Consider the following 16,195-nt stretch of genomic DNA (forward strand, 5'->3'; position numbering starts at 1 on the left):
ACCGTGAGCGGGAAATGACAAATAGAGAAAATAACAAGAATACTAACATATTGATGGTCGGTCAAATTAGTGGGTAAAAAGTAAAAAATATACTCATATCTATATAGAACAATGAGTTAGTTTGTTTAAATTTTTAAAAAATAAAATTTTATATAAAAAAAAATCATTTTTTCAATGAGTAGATATGATTTTTTTTTAAAAAAGTAGAAAATGGATTTTTTTTTAAATAAAAGCAGTTTAGATAAACATAGAATTGTTTGCTCTATTTAAATAAATATATTTTTAAAAAAATAAATTTAAACAAAGATTTTAATTTTTGTTACCATTGTGAAAATCTTGTTAGTGTAATATGTAAGCACTTATTGAAATCTTAGCTAAAGTATTGATTAGAAAAGAAACACTGATTTTGATTATTATTGGTATTTAATTAAAAGAGGGCATTGGTAAGTAGAAGGTACGCGACACGTGCGGGGGTCTGGGAGAGTTGGATTGGGAAAGGAAGAGAAGAGAGTGTGTTCGGAAACCCTAAGCTTCACGCATTTGGGGAACCTCCTTCCTCCACTCGCTCATGCTCCTCGCGTGACTCGTCAACGACGATACCCCTTTTCTTTCTTTCACTCTCAAACTCATCATCATCGATCATCGATCATCGATCATCGTCACCACCATCTTCAATCTCTTCTTTCAGGTACCCTCTCTCAACACCACACAACCTAACCCTCTTCCTTGATTTCTTCTCTTGGCGTTTCACCATCATTAATCAAATTTATGCTCATGTGTGTGTATAACTGTGTGAGAGAGGGACATGATGTGCGCAATGAAGTAGAATTTGGATTGGAATTGGAAAGAGAGTTTGTATTATGGTGCTAGTTAGTTAGTGCCTATGTGACTTGCTATGTTTAATTCATTGATTTACCTGTGAAATGAAAACCCCTGGTGTGACAAGAATGGGTGAATGAGTCAGTGACAGTGTTTTTCGTTTTTGGTTTGAATTTTGGAGTTAGTTAGTTGACTGCTGTTTTTTTCTGTCTGTTTGTTTGACTTGTGGGGTATAAGAGATGGAGGGGCAGGTTGAATTGTTCTGATACTGGGGTAAAAAAAAATGAATTTTTTTAAAATGTTTTCTGAGTTTTGTTGATATTGGTAAATGATTTTGGAGATTAAACATAAATCCTTCTTGAGGGTTTCTGAAGTGATGGTTAGCCATTGGAAAGAATAATTTTCTATTTAATAAGTTGCGATAGTGAGGGCTGTGAGAAATGATTCGTCTTTTGGCTGGAGACGTACAATTATGTTAATGTTGATGTTTCTTGAGGTAGTTTTATGAGCCCTGATAAATGTCCACCCCGAAATGTGGTGGAAAGATGAGAGAGACAGGAAGAAAAGAGAAAAGGTAGAGGGAGAAAGTGATAGATGTGATAGAAAAGGAAGAGAGAGATAGGAAGAAAATTGGGTGCAAATGACATGTAAGAGAAAGTTGTGGATGATCCCTTCATGGGGATTTTCTAAAGAGATGGTTAGCGATTGGAAAGAATTCACAATCCTAAATAAAATTGTGATGGCATAACTAGCACGAACAATGCTTCATCTTTTGGTTAGAGTTGAACATATATGATTATGTCAGCGTTGATGTTACAGCCTTTCGAGGTTGTTTTATGGGAGTCCTGACTTTGCTTGGAATGTTTTCTTTTCTGAGCAAATTAGTCACTTAGATTAAACAGTTGGATTAGTATACTATTTTCCCTGAGTTTTTGCATGCTATGCATATTTTAGCACTAGATGACTGTGGAGCTTAAGGCATTTTGGTCCTTCTGTAACACCTTCTCACTGTCCGTCACTGCTTGTTGTCTTTACTTGAATCTGTTCCACAAGGTTTAATCACGATAATAACAAAAGCCTTTGCAAGTTCTTACTTCTTTGGGAGGTATGCATTACTTCTTGCTTTGCGAGATCACTAAAACCCACTATATAACCCGTTAGTGGTCAAACCACTTGTTCAAAGATACACACCTTGGTGACATGACTCTGTTCTCTGCTCTTCCTAGCCTCACCTCTGCTTACACTTTACAGCACCTGGTATAGTTTGGTTTATTAATTTGGGTGGGATTTAAGAACTTTGTACCTTCCCACTTTCTTGTTTTTGTTCAACTAAATGTTGGTTCCTGGTGCAAAGTGCATTTTTTTTAAGGATTTCCCTAAAAGGTATGCAGAGAGTCGGAAGCTCTTCTCCATTCATGTATTATCCTTACCCCTTCCCCTGCCCCTTTTTTCTGGTTTTGGAGGATCCCTTATCCTCAAAGTGGAGTGCTAGCAACACACTTCCATTGGTTGAAATTCATGTTTGAGAATGAGACCTGCCAAATGGGGATTTGGGTCCACATATTTAGTGGGATCCACATAAGGAAAGAGCATTTTAAAAAGAGAGTATCAGAGAATGTTTTGCTAGCATTTCTCATTCTCAATTAGATCACTATTTATCTAAACTTTGCTTTGTGCAACTTATGAAATATGAAATTGTGTGGAGAAAATGACTTGATTTTTGTGGCAGCCTTCGTTTTCTGTTTGCAAGATCCTAACTGGAGAATTTTGGGCCCTGTATAAATTGCCATGCATCTCTCACTCTCTCCCCTAGATTAGGAGCATTGGTTTGTTGCCGATTGATGTTTCAAAATCTGTACAAATGCTCATTACCTGTGATTGTTTTCTGGCTATAATAAAGTTATATTGTCAGTTCTCTTATTTATGAGTTAACTGCCTTGTGCCTTAAAGCCCACAGAATTATGTTTTTTTTTCCCTTTGAAGTTAAAATTTCTTGTCATGATCTATATTGCTTTCTTTTCTTTTGTTCCTACAAATTACAAAATCACATAGGGATGCACTGTATACGTTATTAAGGTGGAACTAGTTTACTTGATGGCTTGACATGTCTTTTCTTTATAATTCAGTACCCTTTAAACCATCAAGCAGAAAGCTGTTTTCATCATGGATATAGATCTTCGGTTACCTTCTGGTGAACATGATAAGGAGGATGAAGAAACAACTACAATTGATAACATGTTGGACAGTGAAGAAAAATTGCATAATGGAGGTATAGATGGCAGAAATATAGTTGATGCTGGCATTGAGGTACATGCTCTAAATGGTGGAGATTTGAATTCACCCACAGTTGATATTGTAATGTTTAAGGAAGATACAAATCTTGAGCCACTTTCTGGCATGGAATTTGAGTCTCATGGAGAAGCTTATTCATTTTACCAAGAATATGCTCGGTCGATGGGATTCAACACTGCAATACAAAATAGTCGTCGTTCAAAAACATCAAGAGAATTTATAGATGCAAAGTTTGCTTGTTCCCGATATGGAACAAAGCGAGAGTATGACAAATCATTTAATCGCCCACGTGCACGACAGAACAAGCAAGATTCTGAAAATTCAACTGGTCGAAGATCTTGTTCAAAGACTGATTGTAAAGCAAGCATGCATGTAAAAAGAAGGTCAGATGGAAAATGGGTTATACATAGCTTTGTGAAGGAGCATAATCATGAGCTTTTACCAGCCCAAGCAGTTAGTGAACAAACAAGACGAATGTATGCTGCGATGGCTAGGCAGTTTGCTGAATACAAAACTGTGGTCGGTCTCAAGAATGAAAAGAATCCATTTGATAAAGGTCGGAATTTGGGCCTGGAGTCAGGGGAGGCTAAACTCATGCTTGATTTTTTCATACAGATGCAAAACATGAATTCTAACTTCTTTTATGCAGTAGATCTTGGTGAAGATCAACGTCTGAAAAATCTTTTATGGATTGACGCTAAAAGTAGGCATGACTATATCAACTTTTGTGATGTAGTGTCGTTTGATACCACCTATGTTAGAAACAAATATAAGATGCCTCTTGCATTTTTTGTTGGAGTTAACCAGCACTACCAATTTACATTACTTGGATGTGCCCTGATATCAGACGAAAGTGCTGCCACTTTTTCTTGGCTATTTTGGACGTGGCTGAAAGGAGTTGGTGGTCAAGTTCCAAAAGTGATCATTACTGACCATGACAAGACATTGAAGTCAGTTATTTCAGATATGTTTCCTAATTCAAGTCATTGTGTTTGCCTATGGCATATATTAGGGAAGGTGTCTGAAAATTTATCTCCTGTAATTAAAAAGCATGAGAATTTTATGGCAAAATTTGAAAAATGCATTTATAGGTCCTTGACAAGTGATGATTTTGAGAAGAGATGGTGGAAAATTGTTGATAAGTTTGAACTTCGAGAGGATGAATGCATGCAGTCATTGTATGAAGATCGTAAGTTATGGGCACCAACATTCATGAAAGATGTTTTCTTAGGTGGTATGTCTACCATCCAGCGATCTGAAAGTGTAAATTCCTTCTTTGACAAATATGTTCATAAGAAGACCTCTGTCCAAGATTTTGTCAAACAGTATGAAGCAATCTTGCAAGACAGGTATGAAGAGGAAGCAAAAGCAGATTCTGATACATGGAATAAAGTGGCAACCTTAAAAACTCCTTCTCCTTTGGAGAAGAGTGTTGCAGGGATTTTCACACATGCTGTATTCAAGAAGATTCAAGCTGAGGTTATTGGTGCAGTTGCTTGTCATCCTAAAGCTGACAGGCATGACGATACAACCATTGTTCACAGGGTTCATGATATGGAGACAAATAAAGACTTCTTTGTTGTGGTGAATCAAGTAAAATCTGAGTTGTCCTGTATATGTCGGTTATTTGAATACAGAGGTTATCTTTGTAGACATGCATTGATTGTTCTTCAATATTCTGGCCAGTCAGTGTTCCCCTCTCAATATATTTTGAAACGGTGGACAAAAGATGCAAAGGTCAGGAATATAATAGGAGAAGAATCAGAACACGTGCTGACTAGGGTGCAACGGTACAATGATTTATGTCAGCGAGCACTAAAACTTATTGAAGAGGGATCATTGTCTCAAGAGAGTTATGGTATTGCATTCCATGCGCTACATGAAGCACACAAAAGTTGTGTGAGTGTTAACAATTCTAGCAAGAGTCCTACAGAAGCTGGTACATCAGGGGCTCATGGTCAGCTTTCCACTGAAGACGATACCCAAAGTAGAAATATGAGCAAGTCAAACAAAAAGAAGAATCCAACTAAAAAGAAAAAGGTTTATTGTTTATAAGAACTTTACTTTTACACTTTTATGTTTTTGCTATCATGACCTCTTCTTTGACCTGCAGGTGAACTCAGAAGCAGAAGTGATAACAGTTGGGGCACTAGACAACTTGCAACAAATGGTTTGTCCTCCTACAATATTAGTTAACCCATAAAGAGTGTTTGATCTTATAGTCTTGGGGATAAAAAACTTGTAGATGAAATTTAGGCTTGATTTCAGGATTTATGAATTTATGTGAACCTAGAGGGAAAAAGTGTTGAAACATTACATGGGAATTCCAACTTAGTTAAATGAATACATGAGTCTGCTTTTTCGAAGTAAACTGTAGTTTAGTTAAAAGGAACCTTTTTTTGTAGGACAAATTCAGCACAAGAGCAGTTACCCTTGAAGGTTATTATGGCACACAGCAGAGCGTGCAAGGGATGGTATGAATATGATATACCACATTTCTAATATTTTTATAATATACGTCCGTTTAGTGATTAAACTTTATACATTTTTTTTATTTGATGGTGTAGTTGAACTTAATGGGACCAACACGTGATGATTATTATGGGAATCAACAGACACTTCAGGGGCTGGTGCGTAGAAGAAATGTGATTATATTTTGTTGTATATTTTTGACAGTGTAATAATAATATAGAAACTGTGTTCTACATTTTCAGGGACCAATAAGTTCGATACCAACAAGTCACGATGGTTATTATGGTACACATCAGGGCATGCCTGGTCTGGTATGGCTCACTAAAGCTAATGATAATATTCTATCCTATCCCTCGTAATGTTTGATGAATTCTTATACGGTCCAAACATGTAGGCACAACTAGATTTTTTGCGAACTGGTTTCACATATGGCATTCGGGTTAGTATGGCAATATAAAACTTTTCTAGTTACTATTTTCTTTCTGAAAGAGCACTTCTGTAGTAATGGCTTCATTTTGGCAGGATGATACTAACGTGAGAGCAACACAGTTGCATGAGGATCCATCTAGACATGCATGAGTGTCATTATCCTTCATAACAAGGTAGTTTATATTTTTGAGTCAACCCCAATATTATGTTGTGATTAAATGAGTAAATTTGTTGAAGATGAATGTTTGAAGTTGTGATTTTTCAAATTGTTTGTATTTATAGGCTGGGGAAGCGAAAGCTATAAGCTAATTATCTGGCGTTGAAAATGGAATACCTCGTGCCCATTTGAGGTTATAATGGAAAACCTCCAAATCCAGTATTTGTAATATAATACTGTTATATTAATAATATAATATAGGATTACTGCTATTAAAGTCTATTATAAATATTAATAGATGTTGCAAGGCTTTAGCATTCAACCTCTTTTGGAGATTGTTGTATTATATATACTTATTCTTTAGGCTACTTGAGAAATTGTAATTATGAAATATTAGTAATGAAGTATTCGTATTATCATTTCCATTAGTGCAATAAACGAGTCCAATCTTACATTTATAATTTCATTTTCTCCTTTTGTTGCTCTCTGTCTTCTGCATGCAAATGCAGAATTAAAATTAATAGGAGACTAGAGGGTAAATTAACTATGTGCCAAATGACAACTTTGCCCCATTGAAATATCTTTGTAGTCGTCAAATGATGCTGTTCACCAAATTCGGTTTGCCTTCACTTGGCAGTTGTCACACATAGTCCGCAAATGCGTACTGTTGGATGATGATTGGATGATCTATATTTTATACCCACAAGTTAGATTCTTTTGCTTTTTGAAAGTAAGGTATTTTTATAATGAGAAGTTATGAGACTAATCCCAAAGGAATAAAGATAATTGAAGTGAGTACTTTTTCAATAATTTTTTTTTTCATAGTATGATTGGAAAATTAAATCTGTGTTAGGATGTTTTAAGAACTTAATTATGTATAACTACGTTAAACTTTGTTGATCTTACAAAGACTGAAAATACACATTTAATTAACTTCTTATTTCTTTCAATTTATAATCTTTAATTCTATCTTTAATTCTATCTTTAATTTGAATATTTTTAAATAAATTATTTATCATAAATTTAAAATATAATTTATATGTTCAAAAATATTTATTTACTATAATTTTTAATTATTATAGAATTTATACATTCAGAAGTATTTATTTATGATATATTAGAAATTTTAGTTGTATAGAGTAAAAAACATTATTATATGCAATGCACAAGCTAAACGTTTAAACAAAAATTATAAGTAAATATAAATTGAGTAGAACAGTACGTGTTTTTATTATTAATAATAAATTGTATTATCCCAAATAAAATAAATTAATGGGATATGAATTTTAAAAATAAGGATAAATTATCTCTATTAATATAATGTATTAGAATTACTTTTAAAAAAATAAATTAGGATTTTTTAAAATTATAATAATATTAAAATTCAGTTCTTTCTATATTTTTCTTCAAAAAAAAAAAGTTCTTTCTATATTTTAAAACTTTAATCTTTGTTCCTATATATATTTTTTAAAGTTTTAATCCCATCAGCTCAATATGTCACCACATATTTTTTAAGAGACAACCATCAAAGACAAATATGTGAAACTATAGATAGAAATCAAGACATAAAAAAGTGAAACTATGCATTGAGTGTTAACAGAAAAAAAGGTGCACCGAGTTGCATTGTTTGCTACATCCAAAGCGTTCTATACTTCTATTACATTAAGAAAAAATAGTACTTAAAAAACATAGGAAACCATTTATTGAGTCAGAAAACACATTACTCCATTCAAAACGTCTTGCTCTGTTTAAAGATATATTAAATACTAGTGAAACGTTTTCCATCACATTTCTTTAGATTCATTTCATCTTTCTTTGATGTCTCTATTTCAACTTCTTGTCACTTTAAGAATTCCTTTCTTCTCTATTATTGACTTTAATGTGAGCATATTTGCTTGCTACCAACCTATGATGCATTAAGAATATAGATGGATCATCAATGGAGGGTTTCCGTTTTTGGAAAAGGAAGATGATAATTAGAATCAAAATACCCATTAACATACGTGACCCCTCATTTTTTTCTTTTGTCTTTTAATCTTAGCTACAAAATTATACCTTTTTGAATAAGGGGTATTTTTCTTTCAGTGTACAACTCATCCAATTTAGTAAAATCCGAAATTGAGCAAGTCAAATCAATAAATTAATAATACCATTCCGATTCTGGTGCATATCTAATCAAAATGTTGCTTGAACAACTAATTGATTGATTAACTAATTTACCACTTAAATCAGCCAACTCGAACAAACTTTACTACATCATCAATTATTGGTATGGGTTCCAAGTGTTAAAAATATGTGAGAAACGTTAAATTATTACATCACTAATTAATGACATAGATTACGAGTATTAAAAATATGTAATAAACATTAAATTAATCTACTTTAATTCTCCTAACCATAAAATTTTCAACTATGCCATTTAAGAATGAAGAAATCTTACAACTTACATCAATGACAAATAATAGTAAAACAAGTACACAGCTACTAGTAAAAAGTTAGAAAGGAACAGAAATTAGCCTGGGTTTCTCTGTCAAAGTATTTTTGTTTTAAAACTTTTCGTATTATGGATTAATTTCCTAAATGTTTGAAGGTTAAATTATAGATGTAGTCAGTTGCCGATAAAAAAATTGTAGTCCGTCAAAATATTATGAATTTTCTAATTTAATATATTGTTTTAAAAAAATTATAATTTCTTTTTAGATATAGTCACTTTTTTCATTTTTCATGCGTAATCAATTTGGTTAATTTTCATTTATTTTGTCTGCTAAATATTGATTTTTATTTACCTTTTAATTCCACTCAATATTATTTACCATTTAATTCCTTTATATGTCATGAATTTTAATTAAATCCATTTTTGAAAAGTACACAGCTACTTGACGGGAAAAATAAGTAAAAGTTGGAAAATTATTTTTAATTAAATAACATTTAAAAAAAAATCAAAGTAAAATTTAGTCAATATTTTTATCTGCATGTACCAAAAAAATAATAAGTCAATTTTACAATAAAGATACCAATAAATGAAACATAAAAAAGGAACAGGATCACCTGCAGTCCAACATGATAATGCAATTTCAAATCAAATGGTCTAAAATTATTTTGCCTTCATTTCATTTAATATATTTAATATATAGCATTTAATTTTAATAGTTGGATTTTATTCGGATGCAAATTTGATGATAGAGAACTTGATCCCATAAAACTACTTGGGAATGACGTCTATAAACAAACAAAATACAATAAATCGTATGTTGGCTTACTTCTAGAGTGTTTAAGAAAAAATAAGAATTATGTTCAAAACATAGATTTAAATTATACAAAGTTATGTGAACATTACTATATTCAATAAAATTATCAAAAAAGATAGTACTCAATAATTTAATTGTGTTTTAATATCAATATAAAATATAAAAAAGTTAAAGGGTATTTATATATTTTATTAAATATTAAACAATTTTTAACATAAGAAATATATTATTTTATTAAATATCCTTAAGTCTTATTTTCTTTATTATTATTTTATGATCTATGCATATTTATTGGCATTTTTCAAACAACACATTAGTAATTAGTAATACAAACATAATACATACATAGAACTATCAAATGTGTGAATCATTGGTGCATATTATTTTAATTTAATCAGAAATTTTGAGTTGGAGTCTTAATTATGCGAGTATATATATTAAATAAGTAAAAATTAAAACATACAATTCAATTTAGTGTGACTGTGAAGTAGAGCTTATGGTTTAGTGGATGAGGGTGCCCGCATGCTATTTTTGTCCCATAGAGAAAAATAAAATAAAAAAGAAGTAGTAATGAATGAAACTGAACATTATTTTAAGTTAAGAAAAAAAGAAAGAGAAAAATATGCATTTGTGATTTGGTTTTGTCATTCTCTCTCTTCACTCAGGCCTAACTGGCTATTGTCATTGTCTTTCTCCGACCACATTACATCATACAACAATACATGCACTCACAACACACACACATTCATACATATTACTGAGGTTTTTCTTTTGTTTTTTAGACACTCTCAATCTCATTTTCCCCTTCACTCATCAGATCGCTCTCTCTTACACACACAAGGTACGTTTCCTTCTCTTTTTCTTTCTTTTTGTCAAATACAGAATTATTTCTTAGACCATACTCTTGATTCTTACACACCCTTGATTATCATTCATTTTCTGATGTTAAAAAACTGGACTTTGCCACTAACAAATAACGGGTTCTGTTTTGTTGTGTTGTGTTGGGTTTGATCTCATTCTGCCACTGAATTGGTTGCATGCAAAAGGTTTTTCTTTGTGTTTTTTATTTTTAACCCATCATGTGTTCTTCAATTTGTTTATTGAAAAATTATGTCTTGAATTCTGGGTATACTTTATAAAGAAAAATATATATTTTGCTCTTCTTGTCATTTGTCTCTTAATTGATCTTTCTGGGTCTGTGTTTTTATTTATTTCCATTTTTGACATTAAAGGGGAAATGTGTGCTGATATTTTAACCAGAGGGTTTTGGAATGGAGTTTCCAAAGGACATTTGTCGTTTTGAATGTGGGGTTTAGGGTTTCAATTGGAATTTAGTTGAGGTAGATGTGTGTTTGAGCCTGCATGCAAGGGATCAATGTTCTTAATGCCCTTTTTGATGTTTATATGGAGATAAATGGAAGAATCTTTACTTTTTCTCTGAGAATGAGAGTGAATTTCATTTGCTTAATTAAATTTCTGAGCGATTCTGTGAAATGTTAGTCAGACATAAGGTTTTGAAATTGGACCCCCTCCTGCCTCTCCAGTACAGAAAATAAAATTAGAGGCACACAAAAATAGAGGGAAAAAAATAAATGATGGAAAAATGAAGAGAAGGTAAAGAGAGATAGAGGGGCTGGAGAGGATCAGGTTCCAAGGTTTTAATTGTGGTCCCGGTTGGCAGTTGTGGTGGTTTTGTCGTGATTCCCGACAAATGCAGTTGATGCGGCAGCTATTGCGGTGATGACGCGGGTGGTGGTGATTTCTTGTTGCTGAAAGTGCGGTTGTAGACTGTTTTTGGTTTTTTGAAACCTTGGTGTGGCATGTTTGCCGGGATTATTTTTTCTTTAGAGATAGAGAGTCTAGGTCCATTTTCAAATTGTGGTCCTGGTTGGCGGTTGAGGTTGGTTGTCGTTTAGTGTATAGATCTTTGATGTTAAGGGGAACTGCCGACAAATGCAGCCAATCCGGCAGCAATTTTGGTCATGATGCGGTTGGCAGTGACTTCTTGCCGTTACAATTACGGGAGGTTGGTTGTCGTTTAGTGTATAGATTTTTTATGTTAAGGGGAACTGCCGACAAATGCAGCCAATCCGGCAGCAATTTTGGTCATGATGCGGTTGGCAGTGACTTCTTGCCGTTACAATTACGGTGGCAGACGGTTTTTTAAAACCTTGGTCTGACATGTTTGTTGGGATTCATTTTTCTTTTTAGTTTGCCTGTCCTCTTTTTTGCCCTTGAAGATTCAATTTTTGAAGTTGATTCTTACTGTCTATGGTTGTCATTTTATAATTCATTTTATAAAAGGGACACAATTTAATTCATAATGTGTTTGGAACTATGTCCATGGCCTACATTGAAGAAGCATGACGTGGAAGCAACAAGTGCTGGCATTGCGATTTATGGGTTTTTCATGTTGATGTGACACGTTTCATGTTGATGTAATGCAGTTCCAAACACCCTCTCAGTTTTGTCATTTTAATATTATGTTAGTGTTTCTGTTTTCTTAAAATAAGGCTTTGTTGTTGTTGTATTAGTGTTTCCGTTTTCTTAAAATAAAATAATTGAAAGTGCTATTAAATTATGGGTTCTCTCAGGTTCGTTCTTCTTGTACTGGTTTGAATCCTTTGTTTCAAATTATTGTGATCAAAAGACACTACTGCTCTATCTCTGCAAGCCTATGGATTCAATTTTTCTGTCCCCCAATTGAAAATGAACAACTACAACAATAACAGTAAAATTCTTTTATCATTAGATGGAGTTTGATGCCATTGTGCTATGTCAAAAACTAAATTTTCAGAAGAAATAAAGGGCTCATAGATCAAGTTCTTTTTAGTGTTTTCTTTGCTCTTCCATGTTGGCTCATTCCTTTTCATTTTTATTAGAAAGTATGCAAGGCCTGTAGTTTACTGCAGATCATATGAACTTTTAAGTTGATCACTATAGAGATGCTAATTTCAAATTTTGTATTCATCAGGGTCTCATTATACAGGGGGATATGATTGAAGATTTTGATCTGTTTCTTTTACCCTTTCAGTGGTAAAACTTATGAAATACGGATTGAATTCTTAACTCTGGTAATTGGTTACTGGGGATCCGAACTATGGGGTCTCAATGTGGTGGTGATAATAGTGGAAAACATTCACAACTCCAGCCTCTGGTGCCGCAAAATTCAATGTACAGCCTCACACTTGATGAAGTTCAGAATCATTTAGGTGACTTAGGGAAACCTCTAAGTAGCATGAACCTTGACGAGCTTCTAAAAAATGTGTGGACCGTCGAGGCAAACCAGTCCACTGGTGTGGACATTGAGGGTACAGCTCTAACTAGTCAAGCTGCGCTGCAGCGTCAGGCTAGTCTGTCGTTAACTAGTGCTCTAAGCGGGAAGACTGTTGATGAGGTTTGGAGGGATATACAACAAAGCAAAGATAACAAGGATAAGAAGTCTCAGGAAAGACAGTCTACATTGGGAGAGATGACTTTGGAGGATTTCTTGGTAAAAGCAGGGATTGTAGCTGAAGCATCTAATAGGAAGAATACTGGTGCTACAGTCGGCGTTGATTCAAATGTAGTGGCGCCACAGTTTCCTCAACATGGTCCTTGGATACAGTATGCACAACCACAATATCAGCATCCACAACAAGGTTTAATGGGGATTTATATACCTGGACAGAATAAAGCACAGCCATTACACATGGGAGCTGGTGTGGCAACAGATGTTCTGTATGCAGATGGTCAGGTGGCATTGTCTTCACCTGTTATGGGAACCTTGTCAGATACTAGGAGACCTGGCAGAAAACGGGGCACGTCAGAGGATATGGTAGAGAAGACCGTTGAGAGGAGGCAGAAGAGGATGATCAAGAATCGGGAATCTGCTGCCCGTTCTAGAGCAAGGAAACAGGTGAGCGTTATCTTTCTTTTGAATGCCATGCTATGGTTTTTTAGTTTCAAGTGTTTCCCCTTAGTAAATATCCTTAACCTGAATGATAACTATAAGGCTTACACAACTGAATTGGAGCACAAAGTCTCTCGTTTGGAAGAGGAAAACGAAAAGCTGAGGAGACAGCAGGTTTGTTTTTGCTTTGAAGTTCCAAAATGTTTTCTGTTAATTCAAAGTGCCTAATATAGCTTGCTGTGCATTGACTATTGAGTAATATCCCCTTTTCACTAAGTACAATAACCAAATAAATTTGGTCAATCTTCGATGGAATCTTTTTAACATTTTTTACACTTGCCTCCCCTCAAAAATTAAACTACGGTGATCAGTGTCTTAACTTAAATATTGGATAAAACTCTTAGCTGAAGCTGAATGTGATTATTATCTTAATACTTGTTGATGTTTTGATGGGCTGGATGCAATCACATGATTGGTGGGTTTTGTTTTCTCCACTTCTCCCCCATTTTCATTCAAGGGAGATAAGGCCTCCCTTATTTCCTTCTCAGCTTTATATTGTATTCTGTTTTTAAGGAGTTTTTGATTTGAGAATCTTGTTTTTAAGGATAATGGGCCATGGTGATCGGTGTTTCCATAGTGATTATTTATCCATATAATTTGGGTTGACATTCAGCTTGCTAACATTATTGTAGTAATCTATGGTAATTATGATATGCTTGATTGAGTTAGATGAGTTTTAAATTCTAACTACTAGTAAATCAAAATAATTAAACTCTGACAAATTTGTTCAATTTTTGTTATTTTTAGACTTGCTAATGGTTATGAACGAAGTTATTTAGTGATCTTAAGGCTTTGTTTAGTTTCTCCTCTGCTGTTCATAACATAAGTTATTACAAATCATTGAGCTAACTTATTGAGGGTTTTGTGACTTGCATTGTTTAAATTAGAATTCCTTTCTTGATTAATTTTGGTAGACTAAAATGATTTAAGGAGGGAGCATTTGATCAACAATATGATATCCTCAATACATTTAATAATTATTTATACATTTTTGAAAGTTGATTCTAAAGTTATTTTTGGTTTCTTCCTTTACTTTTTTTTATTTGGGTAACTTTATGAATATTGCTTCACCTGATCTGTTCTAATGGGTATTTGTATCTTGATGACAATTATGATACTTTAGAATCATTGTGAGTTTGATAATTCTTTTTACTCCAATGAAGTTTTTGTTTTTTTAGCTAGACACCTCTTCTTTAGTGGCTATTTACATTAATTCATGGAAAAGTAAAAATTGGCTTCCATTAGCAAAAGCTGGAGAAAGAAGTTTGAGAAAGTTTCTTTTTATTAAGCTTGGTTTTTAGTAGGGATCACAAGTGAGTCTTATCATATTAATGAACTTTGTAGAATTATAACAACATCACCGTTGCTATCTATCTTGATGTCATGTATTGATGCATCTCTCCTATTGTCACTGCCCTAGTAACTTCTACAGATATATTAAGAAGATTTGTTAAAAAATTATTTGAGGCAGGTTCAATTGTTGTGGTAATATACAGAAATGATCAATTAAAACCTGGCTCAACTCTTGTGCTAGATATATAACCATTCTCGAGCCTATACTTAACAACTTAAGCTTCTAAGAGAGTTGGTCCTTGATATAGTATTGAAGTCTTTTTGAGTAACTAGTCAGGAATTTTATCCTTTCTGCCAATTGAATTTCAGCACAAGCTAGGAGCATTTTTGCATGCACACACCTAGGATTGATGGGCTCTTGCTCAAGGAGCGTTAGATTTGGCCTTTGGCTGTTTGGATTATCAGATGCAATTATACAAAGATACTAATATTAATCTTAGGGGTTTACAAGTTTCAAAATTTGCCTAGTCGTACCTTGTGACAATTAATCTCACTAGGTCATTAATTGTTATTGTGAAATCTATGTAGCTGACCTCGCCTAATGGAACAAGACTTTGTTGGTGTTGTAGTTGTAAAACATCATTAATTGCTATCTTACATGGTTACATTTTCATGACTGGTGTTATGTATCTTGAATTATATGCTTATTATTTTCTGTTGATCCATGTATTTTGGTTTCTTTGGGATTGGTTGGTATGATTGCTTACTTTTATTTGTTGGTTTCACGTTCCTCATTTAGTCTCCTGCAATGGAATTTATTGGTAAGATCATGAAAGGTTCATGATCCTTGTTGAATTTATGTAGTTGGTTTCCATAATCATCTCTGCCTATTCAAATCTTGGAAATGAATTTTTGTATAGTGGTCTTTAATGCATGCTTGCTTCCTTGTTCCTTCTTTATTGGACATGTTCATTGATTTTTCTCCTCAACTTGCAGGAGCTAGAGAAAATGTTGTCAAGCAATCCACCTCCTGAACCTAGATACCAGATTCGCCGAACATCATCGGCTTCATTCTGACATCTGTACCTGTAAGGACAGGTTTGTAGATATGAGGCATCAAGGGATGCTTCCTTTAGTTTAATGTGAGTTGACAACAGACTTCTTGTCTCTCAGGAATAGTAGCTATTTGATGCATTTGCATCCAACGGCTTATTTGTTCTTCTTATTAGGCTTGTCTAGTTATAACACCTCAGTGAAATCCTTGTAGTAAAAATTTCCTGGGGAACATTCTAGTTTTACCATTCATTATATAGCCTTTCTAATCATAGGTTGGGTTTATTATGAAAATCATAAAATTTTAAGCCTTTTACTAGGTCCTTTTTCCATTTAGTGACAAAAAAATATGTTGTAGAGTTTTAAATAATTTATTCATGAGAAATTAATGCAGATTATTACCAGTGGCTTTAGAGTTCGGTACAAATTCTCACATTCTTTCATGGGTGTGGGCTGAAATTCCTCTTAAGCCACAGTTTT

At 33.6% G+C, this 16,195-nt stretch overlaps 2 protein-coding genes across 3 annotated transcripts; both read left to right on the top strand.

Moving 5' to 3' along the window:
- Positions 1-408: 408 nt before the first annotated feature.
- On the top strand, positions 409-6,588 carry LOC100817034 (protein FAR-RED ELONGATED HYPOCOTYL 3). The gene is made up of 9 exons (XM_003527489.5): positions 409-688; positions 2,946-5,151; positions 5,225-5,281; positions 5,517-5,585; positions 5,679-5,741; positions 5,826-5,894; positions 5,978-6,022; positions 6,106-6,185; positions 6,295-6,588. Exons 2-8 carry the CDS (start codon positions 2,983-2,985, stop codon positions 6,160-6,162), a joined length of 2,529 nt encoding a protein of 842 aa, XP_003527537.1. The 5' UTR covers positions 409-688; positions 2,946-2,982; the 3' UTR covers positions 6,163-6,185; positions 6,295-6,588.
- Positions 6,589-10,028: 3,440 nt separating this feature from the next.
- Positions 10,029-16,113, top strand: AREB3-2 (ABA-RESPONSIVE ELEMENT BINDING PROTEIN3). Of its 2 annotated transcripts, XM_041016770.1 has the most exons (5): positions 10,029-10,258; positions 11,777-11,855; positions 12,392-13,315; positions 13,412-13,483; positions 15,659-16,113. In XM_041016770.1, exons 3-5 carry the CDS (start codon positions 12,518-12,520, stop codon positions 15,737-15,739), a joined length of 951 nt encoding a protein of 316 aa, XP_040872704.1. In that variant the 5' UTR covers positions 10,029-10,258; positions 11,777-11,855; positions 12,392-12,517; the 3' UTR covers positions 15,740-16,113. The 2 variants fall into 2 exon arrangements, with proteins under 2 accessions (XP_040872704.1, XP_003526362.1); XM_003526314.5 differs by lacking the exon at positions 11,777-11,855.
- The last annotated feature ends 82 nt before the right edge of the window (positions 16,114-16,195 follow it).

Source organism: Glycine max, chromosome 6 (genome assembly GCF_000004515.6).
Source record: "Glycine max cultivar Williams 82 chromosome 6, Glycine_max_v4.0, whole genome shotgun sequence".
Classification (NCBI taxonomy): domain Eukaryota; kingdom Viridiplantae; phylum Streptophyta; class Magnoliopsida; order Fabales; family Fabaceae; genus Glycine; species Glycine max.

Bases quoted from the DNA above. Each gene is read 5' to 3' on its own strand.
- LOC100817034 (XM_003527489.5), top strand. From the start codon at position 2,983: ATGGATATAGATCTTCGGTTACCTTCTGGTGAACATGATAAGGAGGAT. The intron at 5,895-5,977 runs GTATGGCTCACT...CCAAACATGTAG, and splicing joins ATCAGGGCATGCCTGGTCTG to GCACAACTAGATTTTTTGCG. The intron at 6,023-6,105 runs GTTAGTATGGCA...TCATTTTGGCAG, and splicing joins GTTTCACATATGGCATTCGG to GATGATACTAACGTGAGAGC.
- AREB3-2 (XM_041016770.1), top strand. From the start codon at position 12,518: ATGGGGTCTCAATGTGGTGGTGATAATAGTGGAAAACATTCACAACTC. The intron at 13,316-13,411 runs GTGAGCGTTATC...GATAACTATAAG, and splicing joins GTTCTAGAGCAAGGAAACAG to GCTTACACAACTGAATTGGA. The intron at 13,484-15,658 runs GTTTGTTTTTGC...CTCAACTTGCAG, and splicing joins AAAAGCTGAGGAGACAGCAG to GAGCTAGAGAAAATGTTGTC.